This window comes from Equus caballus, chromosome 16 (assembly GCF_041296265.1).
Source record: "Equus caballus isolate H_3958 breed thoroughbred chromosome 16, TB-T2T, whole genome shotgun sequence".
NCBI classification, from domain to species: domain Eukaryota; kingdom Metazoa; phylum Chordata; class Mammalia; order Perissodactyla; family Equidae; genus Equus; species Equus caballus.
The window spans coordinates 74,064,374-74,087,255 of NC_091699.1; the positions used below are offsets into that span (position 1 = coordinate 74,064,374).

General features: G+C 35.6%; 1 protein-coding gene across 1 annotated transcript in view; it reads right to left on the reverse strand.

Moving 5' to 3' along the window:
• KCNH8 (potassium voltage-gated channel subfamily H member 8) overlaps positions 1-22,882 on the reverse strand; it is a 338,704-nt gene that overhangs the window by 141,623 nt on the left and 174,199 nt on the right. Inside the window, exons 5-6 of the mRNA XM_023620873.2 lie at positions 5,615-5,742; positions 338-578 (exon numbers count right to left, since the gene is read on the reverse strand). Coding sequence (XP_023476641.1) covers positions 338-578; positions 5,615-5,742 — 369 coding nt within the window. The remainder of the gene's footprint in view (positions 1-337; positions 579-5,614; positions 5,743-22,882) is intronic.

The window sequence follows — 22,882 nt, forward strand, 5'->3', positions numbered from 1 at the left end:
ATGATGGGTTCTTGCCAAGCCCCATCTCTAACCTTACACAGTTAAGATCATGATGGATGTAAGAGTACAAACAAACCAGCCGTTAAGTCTTTTTAGCCCATTTTTGGCAAAATAAGGATAGACACACAGAACATCGGTTTAGATCTGTTTGACTAAGGGAACAGGGAGAGAGCTGGAAGAGGCAATTTTCAAAAATTCAAATGTGTGCTTCAAAATTTGCATCAGAGACTGAGTCATGCCCATGCAAATGGATCTTAGCTCAAATTCATCAGAAAAATCTGGAACACACTTCCTTCCCCTACGAAAATCTCCTACGAAAGCAGCTGTTGGTTCTTACCTATAATAAAAAGAATCTCCACTGCAATGTCACTGACTGTTGTGCTCCGAGTCGTGGACAGGTCATCGTTGCCGATAAAGCAAACGTTGTAAGGTACAGTCACGGCAACATAAAACGTCGCCAACAGAATAAGCCAGTCCCAGCCAGCTTTAAAAGTGCTAAAATGCAAAAGTATGAATTTGGACTTTTTTGCATCAGAAACTTTATACTCCGGAAATGCTGGTTTATCTACAAAAACATTCTGTGGATAAAGACAAAAGGGAGAGAAGGGAGACACAACATTAGAAACACGGATCATACAACCTTAAATGCACATTTCTGTGAGACGGATCATTCATGTATACAACGTCAATATATCTCACAAGCGACTTTTAAAAGTTGGTGATGCAAAAAGTAAGGATGTATATGTTACAATTGAGCAGAAGTCTTTGTTATAAGGCACAGGAAGACGCAAAGTTTAGTCAGGAACGTTAAGTGAGTAATCCAGATTTGTTCACTAAAAATTAAAAAAGACTATTACCTAAAATGCCACCTAACAACATCCACAGTTGCAAGTATAATTCTACACACATTATAAACACAAAGATGTATTTATATTTCTATTGTCATGGGGACATTCCATATACTTATAATTTTGAGATAACAGTCATTAACCAAAGAATATATTTGACCTGAAACTCTTCTAGTGACTGCAAAGGTACCAATTTTTTTCCTAGGAAAGGATAGAGATATATGATCAACTTTCTATTGTAAACAGTTGTTTACATTTCTTTCAAGTGATAACCAGTTTGTGCTAACTACTTGCATTTTTGCCTTGTGGCTGTTGGTGAAGTTTCAAACTGGGAACCCAAATCTCATAACCTAGGTTGACACGGATTGATTCTGACCCTGGCTAGCCCTTGTTAAGATGGCAAAGGGAGGACCAGTTACTTAAGAGTTATTATTCAAGTCATGAGAGGAGAAAGACAATGCTCACTGTGCAGCTGATTAAATGCAGAAGAAGAGCTGGAATTTTTATAACGGCAAAAGCACTTGGCTTTGAAAGCAGTCTAAATTGATGAACAATTCTCCTTATTGCTATGAGACAAAGGGAGGCCCAAGAACAGCATGCGTGGAAATTTGACGAGCCTATGACCAGATACTTGCAGACCTTGCTCTGACCTCAACTAATAAGAAATTCAAGATAGGTAATGGAAACTTAAATTTGAAAGTGAAGTTGAATGAACAGAACAGTTAAAAGTTCTGGAATGCATGTTACTTGCAGGTCACAGTGTGCTTTCTTGTTTTATCCATTGAGGGAAGAGCAAATTAATGAGGTATGTTCAGGGATTCCTGAAGTACTTGAGGATTCACGAAAGGTTCAGAGCAATCAGGAAAACTTAGTTCTTTACTGGTGACTATCAGTGACCAAATAGTTGTGCTGCTTTATTACTAACGCACGCCCTATCTTGCATCTCTCCTTGGTAGGCATTCCCAACACATGTTTCTACTTCCTGTTAATATTCTCACTCAACCCACACAGGCACCTCATAACGCCAGGATTTCATGGTGAGGGACTGCTTCACTACTTCCAGATGGTTCTTTGATGCCAATCTGCCACTATGTGTATTTCCCATTGAATTCCCTGATTCTTGACCTGCCTCCTTTGCCTCATTCTCTGGTTTCTAGGAACAGTTTCCAACAGTGGATTTTGCTAAAAAACTGAGAAGCAGAGAATGAAGTACAACTGTTGGCCTTCTCATCAAAGCTTAGGCTGGTACATAGGAGAAGAGAGGGTTAGGGTCCATAAGTATTCATCTCCTCAAGGTTGATGAGCATTTCTACCTACAGTAGGACATGATGGATTCTAATATAATTATTTTTCAAATATTTGCTACAATAAGATATTACCAGAAGCCATAGGGAAATATGTCAATTTCTATCCAAATAAGTCTTTTCCTACCATGGTACAGAAATTAAAATTTTACGCTGTTTGAGGGAGAAGCCAGCTTTAGGAGTGAAAGCTGGGAAAACTCAAGAAGTAAAGTATTTTCTTTGGTTTATTCTAATTATATGAAGCATTCGTGATGTTGATTCAAAAGGCCAGCAATATATTAGTTATCTCCACAAATCAGAAAATAAATCACACTATCTTGTTTTTATAGGCTACTTAAAGCATATTATTTAAAATTATTTCAAAAGATACTGAGAATCCAATACATCTCAGATTAGATTTAAATTTTGAAAGGTTTTTGGCTCACATCCTGCATACATCTTGACACCATCACCTGGGTGAAAAAAGAGATGCTCTCCTCCTCCCACCACTGTATTTGCAAAGTTTTATCAAAAATCTTCAGAATGGAAGAAAATTTCTTACAATTGGAAAGTGTGCTTTTAGTAAGTAAGGGAAAAAAGACATTATGTATAACCCTGAAACATTTGGAGATTGCCTAAAGAAGAATACACCACTATTCTCGATTTTAGTTATGTATTATTCACTAATTTTGAAGCATATTCTTTACCACCAATGGTGTTTTAGCTGTTTAACCTCTACCCAATGAATTACTGAAACACAATGAATAAGACCAAAGGCTAGCTAAGGTAATTGTTTCTTAAATAATTTTTGCAACATTTCTTTGAAACTGACTTCTGAACGAGCAAAGGGAGGGGGAAATGTTTCTACAGTCACTCCGCCGAGTAATTCCAGCATAGGGCATGCCTTCGATGACGGCCAGCACAGTACCTTGCTGGTAACATTCAGGCATTTAAAGTATTCTCCTTTCAAGCCCCCAAGACTCTCATGTGATCTTCAAATTTGTGTGGGAGACACTTGTGTCATCCCAATGCCGTGGAATAGAGGAACAAATCAAGCGAAGCAGAAATTAAACACCTTTTCCAAGATATACCAGGCAAAGTTAGAGCCCAGCCTAAACGGTGTTACATCTGATTTCCAAACCGTGCTAATAGCCTGATGAGTTAGTTTGTTTTGTTCACAATTGAATCATATATTCCTGTTCCACAGAACTGGATCAGAGAGGCAGCAAGGGAGGGCAGAAACACAGTGGTTTTGAGTCAGAGGATTCACAGTGGGCCCCACATGTGCTGCTTCTACTCGTGAGATCTCAATAAGTTGTTCTTTTCCATCATTAAAATGGAACTAGGAAAACTCATATCTAGTACTGGCCTGCTGTAAGAATCAAATATGATGTAAGAAAAAGGAATTTGTAAATAGCAAAGAGCTACAAAAATATTAAGAAATCTTCTTTGTGTGTGTGTAAATGTTAATATAACCAGAATTCCCCAAAGACTGATTGTTTAGCCAATAAACTATCCAGATCATTTCTTCCTCTTCTTCCTTCTCTCTTCCTGCTGTCTTTTAGCCATTCTACTCTGTTCTCCTTGAAAGGAGATGGTGAACAGAGTCAGTCCTGATTCCATACTTTGCTTTCAGAAGTAAGATGTTACCTCTATTGTCAGAGTCACTGTGTTGATTAGATGTCCTTAATTATTATGTATTAATTTAATGCTCAACTCTGATGTTTGTACTTCTTAAATGAATGGCAATTTAGCAAATTAGCTAAGCAGTGGGAGTTATGATTTTTCAAGCCAGATTTTTAAGTACTGTTCTGTACTTTGTTGAATCTAAAGGGAAAAACAGCATGTTCAACAAATGCGTTTTAAAGCTCACTAATACGTGCTATATTTATGTGATTCTCAACTAAAGGCTGGAAGAGTGTCGGCTTTCAGCATTACAGGATCTCTGGCTAATATTTGATTAGGTGCTTTGCTGGTTGTCTTGCATAGAATCAAGCCCAGATGTGGTTACCTTTGTTTCCTCCTAGAACTTGTTTACTGTCACTAAGGCTGACTTGGTAACTGAAGGGAGATGTAAATAAGAACCACTGGAAGGATCCATAGATCAAATGGTACGCACTGTTTCAAGTTTATTCCTGGACTCTCAGGAAATCAACGTGACACTAGATATACCTAGAAAATCTTTACATGAAGTCAGGACAACAGAAGCAGTGTGTGACTCTTAACAGTGGTGCATGGCAGATCAGCACCAGCACAGGTGATGGTTCTGGAGCACAAACGGATCAAAACAGCTTATTCTGGCTGCGAAGGAGGAGTCACATTGAAGCAGAACCAGGTTTGCAGCACCTTCATGTCAGATCTCGCTCCTCGCCTTTCTTTGTTCACTACAATCAGACAAGCAGATACTTTGTACGTCTGATGCATGACTCTGTTTTATCACAGCATTTGTACGTCAGATTCATAGTCTTGAGCTTTCTACATAAGAAATAAGATGCCAAAGAATCCTCCTGTGTTCCTAAGTCCCAGAACTTTTGGGTCTTAGATTGATTCCAACATAGCTCTGGTTATTTATGTGGTTTTTCCTGTCATCGGCAAGTTAGACCCTGAGTATTTATATTTGCCACCCATAGGCACACAGACCCTCAAAGTTGTGTATTCTGAACATTACACAATGCAAATGCAAATTAACGACATTCCCATGATTTGAAAAATTATCTTTGAATATCTCCAACTAAACAGACATCGTTCTGGGTTTCTCAGGGAAGTCTCTCAGTGCTAAGAAGCAATTAAGAAATTAAGTGTGAAATCCTGGAGGATGTGTGTCATGTAAAACTCTGCAAAGTCTTATCTTTTATAGGCAGAGTTATTTGCTGTGGCTTTTGACAGATAAGTACCAGGTTTCAGAAAGCAGTCCTACTGTAATTTATATGAGTACAACTTTTTACAAAACTGCATAATGTATAGCATGTAATTCCAAATCCAGTGTTCCACTGCATGAAATACCCAACTGTGTTTTGTATAAAATGCAAATTTTTAAATGGAGTAACAACTTTGATTTGTTCATGGTCCCCCTGGATAAAAGCATTAAGTTAAATTAGATAAAGTGCAAAATAGATGGAAGTAAAATTAAATTTGAGAAATTTTAACCAACAAACTGAATGTGTACTATGACTTGCTGCATCATCTTGTTCATAAAATGTAACCAGTATGTCCCCGTTTGCAGTGTCCCCAGTACCATATTGTACTGACTGCAATAATATTCTAATCTCTGTGCTGTGATAACACTATGATTAAGCACTTTTATTACAGAAATGCCTCATGACTGCTGACCTTTTTCAGTTTGTTCTTTGTAGGAAAGCACAAGCCAACTTGAAAAAAATCTAGGAAAGCCAGTAAATGAGTAATTGGAGCCTTTCTTTAGCGAATCAAACATTGCCACCAGGGGAAACCCGAGTGTTCATAGTGTACACACATACCACCTACATTATTTATTTTCAGTTTGTTCTTTTCTCTTCTTTGCAGGTGCCCAGAGATGTGATAAAGGACTGCTCGACTCCGTCTCCGGGCTGAGTCAAAGTGGGTCCCTGCTCTTGATCTTCCTTTGGCTTTGTCTGGGGGAAAATAAAACTAATTAAGCACCAATGAACGCATTATTTCAAGCCAAGAATGTCAAGCTTTAACAGTTCCCCTTCAAGAGCACACAGTACATGTTTTTCAACACCTAAAATTATTTTCTGGCTCCCAATGATGTTAATTGTAGTCCTTTACAATATATATATTTTTGTCATCATGTTAACTTCATTAATTTTTTAAAATTAAAGTAAAGCATACATGAGAATAGAGAAATTTTCAAACAGTTCAGAAAAGCATTAAAATAAAAAATGTTACTCCTTCTTTCCTGCTATTCCACAGTCATCTCTGTAATTCTCTCAACTTTTTTCTTCATTTTTTTCCAGAAAAATATCTAATACATATGCTATAGCCACATTTATATTTGTTTCTTTGCATAAATGGAAGTTTACAATAAAAGCTGTTTGCCTATTACTTTTTTCACATCAAAATAATGCAAATCATTCCAAATATGCACATTATAGTTCTCTCTCATTCTTTTTTATAGCTAAGAGTACATTGTGTTAAGGATATAACTAGCCTTAGTTATTTTACTATTTCCCTATCATGAACATTTATCTAGAATTTAAAAAAAAAACCTGTGTAGATAATCCTGCAATAAAATTCTTGAGTGCAAAGAGCTTTGCATTGGTGTGCCAAGATATTCAGTAAATAAGTTACTAGCAGTGGGTATGTACATTTTAAATTTTGATATGCATAGTTCAAATTTCATTCCAGCAATTTACACTCCCAGCAACAATGAATGGGTGTGCCTGTTCACCACACATACATCAAAATTACGAAACATAAAATGTGTTGCCTAACATTTTGATAGTTGAAAAATGCCATATTATTGTTTAAATTTGCATTTTAAAAATGATGCTTGTGGGTGAACATTCATTTAAATATTTATTGTCCATTTGCATTTATTTTTATGAAGTCTAGTCACGCTATTTTTTCCAATTTTGAAGTTGGTACTTTTCTATTTATTTGTAAGAACTCTTTGTATACCAATCACCACTTTCTTGTCATAAATGCTGCCAACAATCTTACCATTTCATTACTTGACTTTGGATTTTATTTATTTATTTACTTACTTATAAGTCTGTTCACTTGTGGTGTCTAAACATTTATGCCCTGCATAGCGAAACTGTCTTTGCTCAAAAATTATTTTTAAAAATCTATGCATGATTTTTTCCAATATATTTATGTCTTTACTTGTTTGTTTTTAACATTTAAATCTTTAATCCAATTGTGCTCTATTTTAGAAAAATTGGATAGGAATCCAGCTATTTTCTTTTCTTTCAAAAAGCTACTGCCCAAGAGAAATAAATAAATTGATTATATGACATTAAGAAGCATTTAGTCTTTATTTGGTCACCTGGTGAACATACAACTTCATCCTAAATAAATTGTATCTATATCAAAGTGATTGCAAAATATAAACATTAAAAACTCTTATTTATATGAGCTTCATCATCACGTCTCCATAGTATTATGAAGGCCGTCTGATTCCTCTTCTTCATAAAAATGATTTGCTTTGGTTGCTATGTTGGAGAAGCCATGTAACTATTATTGATGTCTCCTGTGTGCCAGGCTTTGTTCTAGAGGCTCAGTATTAATAAATTTCAATTAATCCTCATAAATACTCAGTGAGATAAGCATTATTATCCTCCACTTACAGACAAGAAAACAGAAAGGTCTAATATCATGTCATATGATCAAGCAGCTAGTAAGGAGCAGAACTAGTATCTGACTTCTTCCACACGCAGCATCAAGTACCTTTATGACTTCAGTCATGTCCAGGAAAGCTGCTTGGTGTTGTCACATAGACTAAGACATATCCTAATATCCTAATCCCTGTCCATCTGAGCTTGGACTCCAAGTCTTACAAGGACTTTAACCACCCCTCATTCCCACTCCATCCCAGGATGCTTTTAATGACCAGAAAGTAGGATGTTTTATTCACTGCAAAAGTCTAACCTGATATTACATGTTTTTTAATTGTTTACCTGTTGCTTCATACTTTGAAAGAATGTTTAAAATAAAATACATTACTATAGGCTTGAATCACTAAAAGATTAAAAAATACAAAGCAGAACATCAAAGAGGACACTTCTTTTTGAAACTCATGGCTAACAAAAATGCATTTCACTGTGCTACTAAAAGCTAAGATCAAGTCTTCATGTGTTCAGATTTTTGCTCTGCATGGAACTCTTAGAAATTGCATCTGAAAATATAATCAGTAATCCATCAAGGAGTAATTTTAAATATATTTAAATTTGAAAACAGCCAGAGTTTTAGACAACGTCTGTAGAATGTGGCAGGAAAGGCCAGGAGGCTGCTTGTGCAATATCAGTTGGTATCAAAAGGCCAGGTGGAATCACAATGCCAGCTACAAATTTGGCCAGGTTAGAGATTTATGACAGTCAATAAGCTGGATCCTTCTTAGAGGAGAAATCTAATTAATAGCTGAGACTTTCCAAATCAAACAACAGCAATTTTATAGTCATAAAAAAGGACCCTCAAAGGAAAATAACAAAGAAACGTACCTTGGTCTGGGCTCTAAATGGAAGAAAAAAAATTCTTTGAAAAATTTTAGTCACAATTTAATCTTCATGCAAGATTGGGATTGAAAATCATTCCACTTAGGTGATCTAAAATCTCCTAAGCAGAGGAAAAAACTTTGAAATGTCCTGGGTTGGTGACTCCCGAATGAAAAAAGTCACAAATAGCATAGGGAGCAACTCATTAAAAAATATATTTATGCATATATGTGTATACGCACAAAATATTCATGACAGCATAGTTGCAATTTGTATACATACACAAATATATACATATGTATGTAATATACGTGAGTGTTTGTATGTATAACTAGAAACAAATCACGTCCATAAACAAAAAATGCATAAATTGTGATATAGTCATGACACAGGATATTAAAATTCCATTAAACTGGACTTACTTGGGAATAAATGAAAAATGAATGAAATAGTACTTATCCATTAGCACAGAAATAATTCAGAAACATAATATTGAGTACAAAAGCAAGAAACAGAAGAACACAGAGAGCATGGCAACATTTTTATAATATTCACATACATGCAAAACTAAATAACACATTATTCAGAGAAATGGATGTGCTGTAAAACTATACATAATTACATGACTATACTATAGCTAGCTGCAAATAGATTAGAAAATATAGTTGGAACACCATATGCCTTATTAAATGGTATTAGTAAAATTCTATTTCTTGAACTCAATGTTGGATAGATGGGGACTTGTAATAATATTTTTATATTATATATATATTATATTTGTGAATTAAAAAATATTTCACAACAAACAAAGGACCAGACTAAAGTGGTATGAGACCATTTAACAGCGGGATCTGATCAAATACTTTGGAATTTGGTGGGGGGGGTGGTTGGGGAGGTGGCATCAATTGCTTGAGATGAGTGACTCAGCGTTAAAATCTGAAGGAGGAATAGCTGTTAATAAGATATGATGAGGGCTAGCAGAGGAAAGAACATTCCTGACAGAGCAAATAACAAGCGTGAGGGCCTTGGGCAGCAAGGAGTGCAGCATCTCTGAAAAACTGAAAGACGTCCAGGAGGGTTTGGATATAGAGAACGGGAGGAAGAGAAATAAAAAAGGAAACTAGAAGGGAAGCAGAAGCCAGACACATCACCTAGGGCCTTTGAGGCTACATTAAGAATTTTGCTTTTTTACTTTAATGAGATGGTAAAAGTATTAATTAGGGAACAGTCTAAGCTGCTCTAGCAAAAAGACCCTAAAATATATGTATGTCATGGCTTGAATGAGAAAACAATACACTCTGTGTACATTTTTCTGTCTCATTTCTTTTCCTTTCCTGTAACAGAGCAGGCGTTAGTGATCTAAAGTGGTGGAGCAGCTCTGCCGTTCTTCACCAGTGGCCTCCATCTTTGAGTCTAAGGCAACTCCTCTATAGGGAGAAGGAAGAGGAAGCAGAGGGCAAGAAGCTTCCTGTGAGGGAGCTGGAAGTTGCCACATCACTTTTACTCACACCATGTTAGCCACACTCAGCTACAAGGGAGGCTGGGAAATAGAGCCCCTAGATGGGTAGCCATGTGCCCTGTTAAATCTTAGTTGTAAGTTGGAGAGGGTTCTATTATTAATGAATGAGTTCTGGGGGACCATTAACAGTTCCTACACATGAAGCCATAGGAAGGTTTTAAGCACTCAATGGACAAAAGAAAGTTGGAGTTTTCAAAATAACACATTGACTTGCAGCATGGGAATCGATTAGGCGGAGTCTGTAGGGGTTGTTAGGAAGTTGCTCAGGAGGCCACTTGAGTAGATCAGTTGAAACACAGCAATAGCTTAAACCAGAGTGATCACCATAGAGGTGGAGCGAAGTCGACACATTTGAAATACATTTTGAGAGTAAAGTTGCCTGGCTTTGTTACTTAATTGATTGTGAAATTACTTAGCAAGAGAGTTCAGAGTGAGAGGAGAAAAACTAGGTCCTCCAAAATGTAATAGGTCAACAGTGAGGAAAAAAGGAGTTTGAAGAGGAGAAACACAAAGAGGAGGGAAATGGTAAAGGTGGTGCCAGAGAATCTAAAGGAAAATAACATTTCAAGAAAGAGAGAGAGGTCATAGTGTCTTCATACCTCACTTCGAGTGATCCTCCTTGGGTGGAAGAAACATCCCATCCTTCTCTTATAATAGGAGGGAAGGAGGAGATTGACTATACTTGGGGGTGAACAGGTGGGTTTGTTGCAGAAGATGAGGTAGCTACTGTCTGAGAGCTTCTCCCTCCCTCCCTCCCTCCTGCCCTTTCTCCCTCCCTTCCTTCCTTCCTCATTGACTTTGGAGGTAAAGTCAAATGCTAAAGATGAGGGGTAATTAGTGGGAAGTGGTGGTTTGAAGATAGTAAGAAACGCCTGAAATATTTGTTGTTGAGGATGGGTGGTCAAGCCCAGTAGGGAAAGAGAGTTTTGTTGGGGAATCCAACTGCACCATTTGAAACTGCTAATAACACATTTAGAGTGGTTCCGATCTCCCCCAGTACAGCTTTATCCCAGCAATTCTTAGCCACCTGTGTGCAGGCCGGGGGAAAATGTGTTGTTGCTTCTTTTGAGTTTGCAGCTTTGCCAGATGGATATAAAGAAAATACAGAGGTGCAAGAGAATTGTGAACCATGAAGTGAAAGTAGAAGGAAAATGAAAACAGTAGTGGACTAACAGATAGAAAGAAGGTGAAGATTTCAATGATCTGGAGGTTACCACCAGGTCAAAAAAGGTAAATGAGTAACATATATGGGGAGGAGGTGCTGTGTCAGTAAGCAAAATGATTGAATAAGCAATTTTAGATCTTGAGCAATACTGAGTGAGGATAATTTCCAGGAAAAAATTCCAAGTTTTGTTTATACTCCAGTGACTTTAAGACTTCTCAACAAAACATCATGTATTAGCAATGGATTAGCCCCCATGGTCTTCTAGGCATAAGGCTAGGAACTTTGTCTTGGTTCTCATCTAATCCTCATTTTGTTAGGCATTAGTTTTTCCACTTATTGAAAAGCAAACTAAAGGTCACAGAAACTGTGTAATTTGCCAAAATTCAAAGTGGGAGGGCTATTTGAATCCTTAATGATTTTACTCAAAACTTCATGTTCTTTCCACCTCACCAGAGTAGATTACAGACAACTAGGCAGTAGCCTCTTAACAGATATTTTCACTTATCTGCGCTATCCTGTTGAGTCAAAATGGATCTATCTGCTAGACAAGAATTATATCCTCTGCTGTCTTTTCTCATCCCATTTCACTCCTTTCCTTGCATCAAAAGAGACATACTGGAAAACGTTTGTTCTCCAGCTTTAATTTTAGGCTGTATTTCATTTCCACTCATCCTCAGATCCCTCCTTTTACATCGTAAAATACTTTCATAATATGCTTTTTCTTTATTTTAGAGTATAGGTTCCCATTTAAATATTAATTCAGAGACTTGTGATTCAAGATGGTTACAAAATAGCCCTTATTAAAACATTACAAGAAAATATAAAAATCGTGAATTTTTACGCTATGAATTATATAAGCTTAAAGGAAAAAAATTGTTAGAAACATTAAAGAAATTATAAAAACCAAAATCACAGTGAGATAATTTAACCTGTCTCAGAAATTGGTAGATTATGGTGTCAATAAATAAATAAAAGTATAAAGAATTTTAATAGTCTTTATTATCTATAATTAATGAACACGTATCTATGATTCCATTCAATATTCCCTTCACATGCTCATGGAACATTCACAACAGTTGATTTTGTTCTGCAAAGACAATTTCAAAAGTATTGCAAAAAGTAGAAGTCATGTGAGTGAAAAAACCTTCCGTCTACTTTAAACTCTCACCATTTGTATTTCTTTAAAAGTTCTCTACAACTCTTGATTTTAAAAGAAATTAGTATGCGAACTTTCAGACTTCTAGAAAAGAAATAATGTTACCAAGAATACTTGATATCTAAACTCAGTGGATATGATCAAAGATGGATTGGAGGAAAATTCGTACGTAAAGTGCATGGATTATAAAAGATATCATACATAAATATCCAATACATGAAAAAAATAGATATTTAAAATGTAAAATATGTAGAACTTTTCTTCGTCACAAAATAAATATAATAATTTATAAAGAGAAAACCAAATAAGAGTATACTAGAAGGATATACAAATGAAAGTAGAAATAAGAGAAATAGAAAACAAAGCTAAGAAAAGTTATGATCAATAAAATCAAAGGAAGATAAAAGAATTATATTTCTGGCAATTATACTCAAGGAAAAAAATAGAGACAACACAAAGAATATTAAGAATTTTAAAAAGACCTTAAATTTAGAAGACTTTAAAAAATTATGAGATTACTTTGTGCGAAACTATATCAGCATAGTTTTCTAGATTAAATGAATACTGTGGAAAGGGTGGTCAATTACCAAAATAGGCCCCCAAAGTAGTAAAAATCCTGAATAGACCAATAACTGTAGAAGGAAGTAGAGAAAGAGGCCACCTCACCCATTCTGTTTATCACTCCCCACTAAAGACTATTTCAGATGGTTTTAAAGGTCAATGTTACCAAGGCTTAAAGGAACAAATAATTCTTTTTTTTTTTTTCTTGAGGAAGATTAGCCCTGAGCTAACATCCACCACCAAACCTCCTCTTTTTGCTGAGGAAGACTGGCCTTGAGCTAACATCCGTGCCCATCTTCCTCTACTTTATATGTGAGACTCCTGCTACCATGGCGTGCCAAGCGCTGCCATGTCCCCACCCGGGATCTGAATCGGCGAACCCCAGGCCACTGAAGTGGAACGTGTGCACTTAACTGCTGCACCACCGGGCCCACCCCAGAGCAAATAATTCTTTTAAAGTTTCAGGGAACAAAAAAGCCTGAAAATTTCTGTACTCAAATCTACCAGTCCGGAAAATTCTGATGCCAAAACTAGATGAGTATAATACAAAAAGATAACTATATACCACTTTGAATACAGACACAAAAATTCTAAATAATACATTAGTAACCTGAATAGAGCAGAGAATTAAAAGAAAATGTACCATGCTCATGGGGGACTTATGCCAAGGATGGTTCCATTCTAGGAAACCTTTGTATAATTAAACAGATTTATAGAGAAGAAAAGCCATATGATCATCTCAATAAATACTGATGTTTTCGTACAACTCAATAAATGTTCTTGTTTTTAAAAAAACCTTCATAACGAGCAAGCAATAGAAGAAATCTTCTTCAACTTGATAGAGAACATCCACCAGCAACGGAGGGAAAACTCATATTTAATGGGGTGACATTAGAAGCTTCACAATTTTTGCAATTTACAAAAAGACAAAATTTAAAAAAATAGAAAATAAAGGTTGTGTGAACTCATTATGGAAAATACAGAAAATTAAAAAAATAAAGAATGCCTGGTTGTTTTCATATCAAGGATTTCATGCATTTCCTTCCAAATTTTTACTGTATTTATTTTTTGTAAGCTTAATTGCAATTATACAGCATATATACAATTATTCCTTGAATATTAAAAAATAATACATGTATACTTGTAAAAAGTTAGAAATGTAAAACAGTGTAAAACAGGAATTGACTGTCTCATAACACCATCTCCTAGAAATAATTTAACATTTTGGTGAATTTATGTTTTGATTTTGTTCTAGGCTTTCTTCCTTTTTTTTACATCATTGACTTCCTATTATGTAACTAATCTTAAATATAAGTTAATACAGGAATAATCACAGATCCTGGATACGAGGAACGCTGAAAGGGTAAATATCTGCCAAAGGACATGGAACTGAACCCTTAGCCTTACTCAAATAAAAAGGAAAAAATCTATAACTCAGCTCATTCACAATGATTTTAAAGATATATGTAAAATCATTTTTAAAAGGTTTGCAATACATATGGTCATTTGGCCACTAATTAAGCCTTGCTTTTGTGATAGGAAATGAAAAGACTGAATGATTCTGCTGGCAGAGTTGTAGAGTATGCTGTGCTATATGCCCAGATGCCACTTCAGAATTAAAAGGCTTAAGTCTGTGATTGCTGGGTGCCTACCAACAGCCCTTGCCTCTTAGCCCACAGTTTACTCTGGAATTGCCTTCAGCTGAAGAAAGTGACCTTAACCAAGGTCACATTGCTTTCCCAGAGCAGCCTGCATTCATGATGGGAGTGTAATGAAAGGCCCCCCTGCCCAACTCTGAAGGCCAGCTGGGAATTTTAGCTGGTGGTGTACTTGGAGCCAGCAAAATATCTTGTTGCAACTGCATTGCACCCCAGCTTCTCCCTCTGCTCAGCCCTTCCTTCTCTTCCTATACAGGAGCATTGACCCTAAAAGAACTCCCTAAGAAACTTTCTGCAATCTCCATCTCAGAGCTGCTTCCCAGAGATCATGACCAACACCAACAGTGTTGCAACTTACCCATTAGTTCACAGGGTCAGAATAACCACAGCTAGCTGGTGTTTAAGCAGTGATCTGACATGGGAAGTGTTACCATTTGAACTGTGGGGTAAAGGATGTGCCCCAGAAAAAAAAGATATTTACTGATACACACAAATGACTAGAAGGGAAAGAATAATGTAGTGAATTGCTACAGGGTCTGGTTTACTCCGTGAACTGAAGAATTCTTCTGGATTAATTTATAACTGGTCCAAACTGGTTTAGAAAAAATACAAATTTATAACTTCTACATTCTTAAATTTCTAATTTTGAATTATTTCTATTGGCTGGAATACATGTCCAAGTAATTTTTTTCAGTCGACATCTATGGGTTACGTGTTTTATGATTTTCCATGTACAGAATTGTACAATAGTCTATTGTGAATTTTGTTACTCTGAGAGTGTCACAAAAGCCTGGTAGTCTCTGGGTTTATCAGAGCAGTGGTTTACCAGGACAAGGCAAGGGGAGCAGTCCCAACCAGGTGTAGGCGATAAGGAGAAACGTTGTCTGCTGGGAATTTAAAAACATTAATAAATCTGACTACACTTGGTCAGCTTTTTCTTATCACCATGTGCTGGCAAATTTAAATAACTTCAGTGACAAAACACTCCTCCTGCCCCCAAAATCTTTTGTTGGCTTGGTTCAAAACAATTGCCGTGGTTATTGTTGAATATTAATCATATATGTAAGTTTCAAAATTAGCACATTTATAGAACAAATTACAGACTGGGAGAAAATATTTCCAAATCACTTATCTGACAAAGGATTCACGTCTAGAATATATAAAGAATGCTCGAAACTCAACAACAAGAGAACTGCACAACCCAATTAGAAAGCGAGTGAAATACATGAAGAGATATTTCATTTAATAGGATATAAGAATGGTAAACATTCACATAAAAAGATGTTCAACCTCACTAGCCATTAGGGAAATGCAAATTGAAACTACAGTAAGATACCACTACACGCCAACTAGCACAGCTCAAATGAAAAACAGTGACAGTACTAAATGCTGATGAGGAAGTGGTGAAACTGTGTGTTTCACATTTTGCTGATGGAAATGTAAAGTGATACAGTCACTCTGGAAAAGAGTTTGGCAGTTTCTTGAAAATTAACAACAGCAACTAAATATATATTTAACCATACAAACCAGCAATTGCATTCCTGGCTAGTTATCCCAGAGAAATGAAAACTTTTGTCCACACAAAAACCTGTACACAGCTGTTCTTCACAACTTTATTTGTAATAGCCAAGAACTGGAAACAATCAAAATGTTCCTCAGTCAGTGAATGATTAAATAAATTGTGGCATATCCATACCATGGAATACCACTCAGGAATAAAAAAGAACTACTAATATTAATTAATATTAATATAACATCCTCTAAGTGGAGATAGAGGGCAGATTAGTGGTAGTCAGGAGTTAGAGACGGTAGAAGGTAGAGGGGTGAGTATGACTACATAAGGGTAGCAAGGGGAAGATATTTGCAGTGATGAAACAGTATGTATCTCGATTTTGGTGGTCGTCACAAGAATCTACCCATGTGATAAAATAGCATAGAACTATACACACATATTGTACTAATGTCAATTCCTAGTTTTGATATTATACTCTAACTATGTACGATGTAACCATTGGGAACAAGTGGGATCTCTCTCTCTACTATCCTTGAAAATTCCCATGAATATATAACTACTTCAAAATAAGGAGTCAAAGAAATTACTTTCAGGTTTTGTGTCTAGGTATTGGTCGGTTTTTACTGATTTTGAGTGCAGCATATTAAGACGTTTTCATTTCTTTTCAACGTTTGAGAACCTAAGTTGCATGAAAGCCCAAAGCTGGTTTTCCATGCTCAGTGATGGTGGCCCACCCCAAGCGCTGGTGTCAATTTAGAAAAGGAGTCCTTCCTCAAAGCATGTTACTTCCATCTGTTATAAAATTGTTAGACTGAACTGATCTTGTTAGAATATGACACATTATTGTCATGTGCCAGAAAATTTATTACAAAAATATACAAATGTATATATCTACAAAACAAATGTGAGTGTTTTTATATTTGTCACTCTTATACATTTCATGAGATATACATGCCCTTATTGTTGTGCTACTAGTATTTAAAATAGTGCTGGTATATATAGGTATTGAATTATTTTTAATGAACAAATGAATAAAATAAGAAAAATACTTCATTATATATTTTGTATTTAAATATCTATTGATTTTTGGGAATTTGGCTAGATTTTATGCTTATCAAATAATTATTGTCACCATCATTATTTTCATCTGTTGTCTTTGTTAGTCTATTTTTCAGAGAAATTATCAAAAAACTGCTATGCATATGACTTGATTCTATATTTTGTAGAGGCGTGCAAATTTTGTACCATTTCTGATATATGGATATATAAATATGCTATATATACATACATGTATATACATACATGCTACTGGCTCTTTCTCTAGAGAACTCTGACTCTGGCAAACACTTTGCCCAGCTTCAAGTATGAGTACATTGACAGTCTTGTTTCCTTTCACCCACTTTATGCCTCCAGGTTCTTTTGAGGCAAATTCAAGGCATCTTTATCTATTCCTCTATCTATCTACATACATACATATACGATAAAAAGTTTTTGAGACAGAATCACAATATCTATCACATAAATATATAAACATAATTCTTTAACATTATCAAATCTCCAGGCATTGAGAAACTGTTTTATTTAATTGGGATCCTTAGATTCCCAGGAGTTAGAAGAAATGTTATAGGGATGGAAAAATGTGAGTGTGGGACAGGAAAATGTCACCAGGTATTGCATAAGTCCAGAAAGTCTCATTTTTGTGTATCTGTTTTATAAAATGGGCTTCTGAATGAGATTTTACTGAATGAAAGAACTCTGTCATTTAAAGAAACTGGAAATTACTAAATAGGTAATCTTGAATCAAAATAAAAGAGTATTACTAGTTCTACTTTTTTTAACCCAGGGAAAAAACATACACCTAGTAGAGAAACGTATTGGAGAACGCAGTAGGTGTTTTAGCTTTACACAATTTCTGGTCTGGAAGATATACCATTATATTGTATTAAAATCCTGCTAGTCATGACTTAGCACAGAGATACTGCTGCTAGAGTGGTTACTTAATCAGGTTCTTTATTCACGTAGTTGATACATTTACTTCAGTTGTTCTGCGTGAGCAATTTAAGTCACTGATTGGGGGAAGTTTGGGAGGAGACTTTATGCAAGAATTGGCTAAAAAGACAAAGGGAGAGTTGTATTAGAATTCAATGGCAGGACTTCAATTTCCTTTGAATAGACCTCTTACTGGGTTAGAAGAAATCAGAATAAGGCCAGATTATTACAAGAGCAGGTAGCTTTCCCTTGAGAGCGAGAAGCAGAAATATCTAAAGTAATTTTTTAGAAGTCTGAGAAGTCCATGCAGCGAAGTGGCAGGAAATACAGTGAGGGATTAAGATGAACTAACATTAAGAATTCAGAAATTTTACAAGTATTAACAGTTATAATAAATTCTAGGTGTAAAGATCAAGATTAGTTTACATAGCAATAAAAAGCAATAAAATTCCTTTGCATAACTTAATATATCAAATTACAAAATGACTCAAGAATTATTCAATTTATATTTTTGGAGCAAATTTATATTTATCCACTTTTAAATGTTGATAATTATTATAGAGAGATAATGGACGCATGGGGTTTCATTGTAATCTCCTTTCTACATTTTTGTTTGGATTAAAAATTTTCATAATAGAACCAGAGGACAGTTCTTACCAACCCCTTAGGGTTTTGACTGCTAAACACCAATTGTTCGTTCTTTCTGCCTCTAAAATGTTCCTTCAGTACATACTTCACTCTAAACCCCAAAGCAAAAGTCAGATCACATCCTCCCCTTCTAGATTACCCCAATATTTCTTTTAAGAGTTAAAATTAAATTCTTTAGCATGATCCCCAATAAACTGAGCCAAAAGTTTTCTCCCAGTCTGTTTTCTACTTAACTGGCAACACTCAACTTGACTGAAAGAAATGGAGTGGTTGTAAATCTATGTAGGTACCAAACCACAAGCTGTTTTGAATCTTAGAAATGACCACTCCCTATATTTGAAAACTAAAACATGTAAATTTTAAAATTAAAAAAATATATATCCACCAAACAGTTAACAGAGGAGGAAAGGCAAATGAAAGAGTAAATACTACTATTTAAAAAAAAAATCTATACTTCCTAACAATACTCGTGGAAACAAATTTTCACAAAATATTATAGAAATGGAAATGCTTTGATGAGTGATTCTTTGAATCCTTTGAATTTAGGAAAGTGCCCTTCAGTGATAAATTTAAGTAACTGGACCAAGGTCAGGGTAATTATCTTTTAATTGTCACCAATAATTTCAATGAGAGAGTTGTATATACATAAATCAGAAATACCACATCAATCTCCCATAGGACCACGCATTTCTGCTTTTACTGCATTTCTTTCAGTTAAGTTGAGTGTTGCCAGTTAAGTAGAAAACAGACTGGGAGAAAACTTTGGTTTAGTTTATTGGGGATTATGCTGAAGAATTTAATTTTAAGTCTTAAAAGAAATATTGGGGTAATATAGAGGGGGAAGATGTAATCTGATTTTTGCTTTCGGATTTAGAGTGAAGTATGTACTGAAGGAGGATTCTCAGAGTCAGAAAGAACAAACAAACGGTGTTTCGCCATTAAAAATTCTAAGGGGTTGGTAAGAACTGTCCTCTAGTTATTTACTCTTTTAGGACACAGTTCTAACGATGTTTATCAAGGCCATAAATAAAGAAATTATCTAGCAACACACACTAAAAAAAAAAGTCCCTGCATATTCTAAATATAACAAATATTATAATATGATAGAAACAGAATTCTCTTATTCACAATTTATTTTTTTAGTGCTTAGTCACATATTGGTTAGGAGTTTCTTTTACGGAAATTCTAATCACACAATATAATGCATGAATCAAGCAAGATAATGTGTTGTCTTCAATTTTGTCCTCTCAAAAATTGCAATCACTCGATTATCCTTAATCATTGCTATTAGTTGCTATTTATATATATTTTTTCACAGGATTTATCAAGACATTGAGTAACACAGTTTCTGGTATCTCTCATGGATGATATGGCCCTATAAATAAGTTTTTAATGCTTCTTTGAGTGTTCTGTGGAAGAATTCAAGACAACATGTTGTTATTGAAAAGTTGCCAATGGTTTAGTTCTACTTATAAGTGTGTGAAATTTGGAGTGAGTAGTTGAGACTGTATGTAGTTTAAAAGACCCCCAAAATAATTATGGATCATAAAACCGATGGAAAAGAGTTTAGGAACTTAAATAGTTTAAAACAAAAAATTGTAAATATCAGGCAACAGAAATAATAGACAATGCTTCTGGAAGAGAAAAGATTTCACGTGGATTTAGGAGCAGGCAATAAAGATGGATTACTAGGCAAGAGGAAAACGTGAGCCAAGGCTTAGGGGTAGCAATAACATGGCAAATTCAGAAAAGAGTAAGTCAAGCAGCATAAAAGAATAGTAAGTGTGAAAATGCTCTATAAATCTTGAGGCATTTTTGGGAAACTATCAGAAGGTTTAGGACAAATGTGTTTGATTATTATAAGCAGTGATTAGAAATTTTCACAAATTTTCTATTCCAGAAAAAGGTAAAGGATAGAAAAGCTAGGAGAGAGAGGTAGAAACAGGAAGAAATAGAAGAATTAACATTTATTGAACATTTACTAAGTTTCAGTTAATCACTGTGGATAAACTATATTAATATGAACCTCATATTAACCCTATAAGCTAAATTTTATCCCTTCTACTTACTTAGTAGATGAGAAGAACTGAGGTAAGGGAGCTGATGTACTTTGCTCAGTCTCATACAACTAGGAATAAGTGGACATGACATCCGTTGGAGGTGTATATGTCTCGGAAACCCACGTATTTTCCACTGAACATACTGCATTAAAAAGAACAATGACAACCACTCACCCCTCATAAACTGAGAAACCGTTGATTCCACTGATCCCGACAGAAGAAATATGGAAACCGACTCAAGAAGAGGAGAAGGTGGAAAGTGGGGTGAAATGGACTAGTTTCCCAGAGTGCGGCAGACTGTCTACAAATATGACCACCACTGATCCTCACATTCTTATTCATACATGCCTCTCTTCCTATCAAAACACAGAGTGTTTCCTCTCCCCATGAATTTGGGCTGATCTTGTGACTTTCTTTGACCAGTAGAATATGGCAGAAGAGATGGTGGATCTAAAGAGGTGGAGGCTGGATCTAAAGAGGGCAACTATGGAATCTGTAGCAAGGGCTCAACTACTGAATAATAAGAGAGAGAGGTGATAGAGACAGAGATAGAAACAGAGCTAGAGCTTGAGATAGAGACAGAAGGAGAAGGAAAGGGAGAGGAGAGAGAGAGAAACCTAGATACCTAGTCATTCTACCATCCCCAGTTAAGGCACCATACATGTGAAATCTTTTAGGATCTTTCAGCCCCATCTGAGTTCCAAGCTGATAGCAGCTGCATGAGTGACTCCAGCCAACACCATTTGGAACAGACAAACCAATTGCATATGCAAAGAATAATGAGAAATAATAAACTGTTGTTTTCAAATTTTAGGGAAATTTGTTATGCAGCAAAGGCTAACTGATACGCCTAGTTTGGGGATCTTGGAGTGGAGAAAATAAATTGTCAGGAAAAGTTAGACAGAGCAATATGGTAGTATCACCTTAATGTCTCTTTTCATTGAGATCCTTGAGCCTATACCTGACACTAAAGAATACCTCTATTAAAATACAAATACTTCCTGGAAGGGATACTTAGTTGCTTAGCAAGGATTACTTGACAGCCAATGGAGCACCAACGCGTGGCATAGAATGGAGAGAAAGATTCTATTTAAGCCTGACCCAGCAAAGGGAGTGAGAAAGGTACCAGAGACACTTCATGATCTGGCATAGCCTTGGCCCTGTCCATGTCTAGTTAATACCACTACCATCACCTCCACAATTGCCATCAGTCATAAGCATTTATTGTGATTATGATTGACTTACAACTATATACTTTATGCAAATATCATCTTAAATAACATTTAATTAATTTTTCTTTAATTCTCACAGTGACACTCTGAGTTAGGACTGGCCCATTTTAAAGATAATGTCACTAACACTCAATAGGTTTAAATAACTTGCCCAAATCTTTATAGCTTATAAGAGGCAGCATGACAATTAGTACCTAGTTCCGCCCAATTCCAAAGCCTTTGCCCATTGAGTTTATCATTCAGTTTCTCATAATTTATGGGAACCTTTTTCTTGAGGACTGCCAACCCCAAATTTTTTTTAAAAAGATTTGGTAGTTGATTTTGAAAAATAATTAATGTCTATAGGAAATTGGTCCATATTTTAGAGTTATAGAATGCATTACAAATTACTTAAGATGAAAAATAAGTTTATAGGAATTCTAATGTAGAAATCAATTAAAAGTAAAAAAAAATAATAAGGTTTGCCTTAACAATTTGTAGTAGTAATAATTCTATCACAATCACAGTGGGTGTTGAAATAATCCACTATTTTTCTCACTAGTATTCCCCAAAGTCCTACATCAAAATTTCTTACTGATGGTTTGTTCTGGGTTCTTCTCAGGTATATAGGAAGCCAAGCAGCAAAGTCTTGGCCATCCTTTGAGTCAGTGAAGGAACAGAATAAGATATCTGTGAAGAATTAAGTCCAGCAAGAAACAGCCAGGAATGAAAGTGTAGGGATAAAGGAGGACAAAGGAAGAACACAAGATGTTGAAAACATAAGCCAATTCCTTGACTACAAGATCAACAAATAGATTCAACTCATTCATCCAATTTTAAAGCATCTCTTTATCTTGTGCTGGCCACTGAGCTGGGGAAACAAAGATTAATAATTCACATTTCTTGACCTGAAGGAAAAGTAAGCAATCTGATTTATCCAGACAAAAGGTGAGCTGGGAAGCATGAAGGTGATCCAGCTAATTATCAGAGGTCCTAAGATAAAGCCCAATTCACTTTCCATTCTGAGATGTAACTCCATCATTGCCACTCTGCATGCAATCTCAGGTTGAAGAAGAGAGTCAAAAGATAATCTTCTTCTTATAACCATGGCATGAC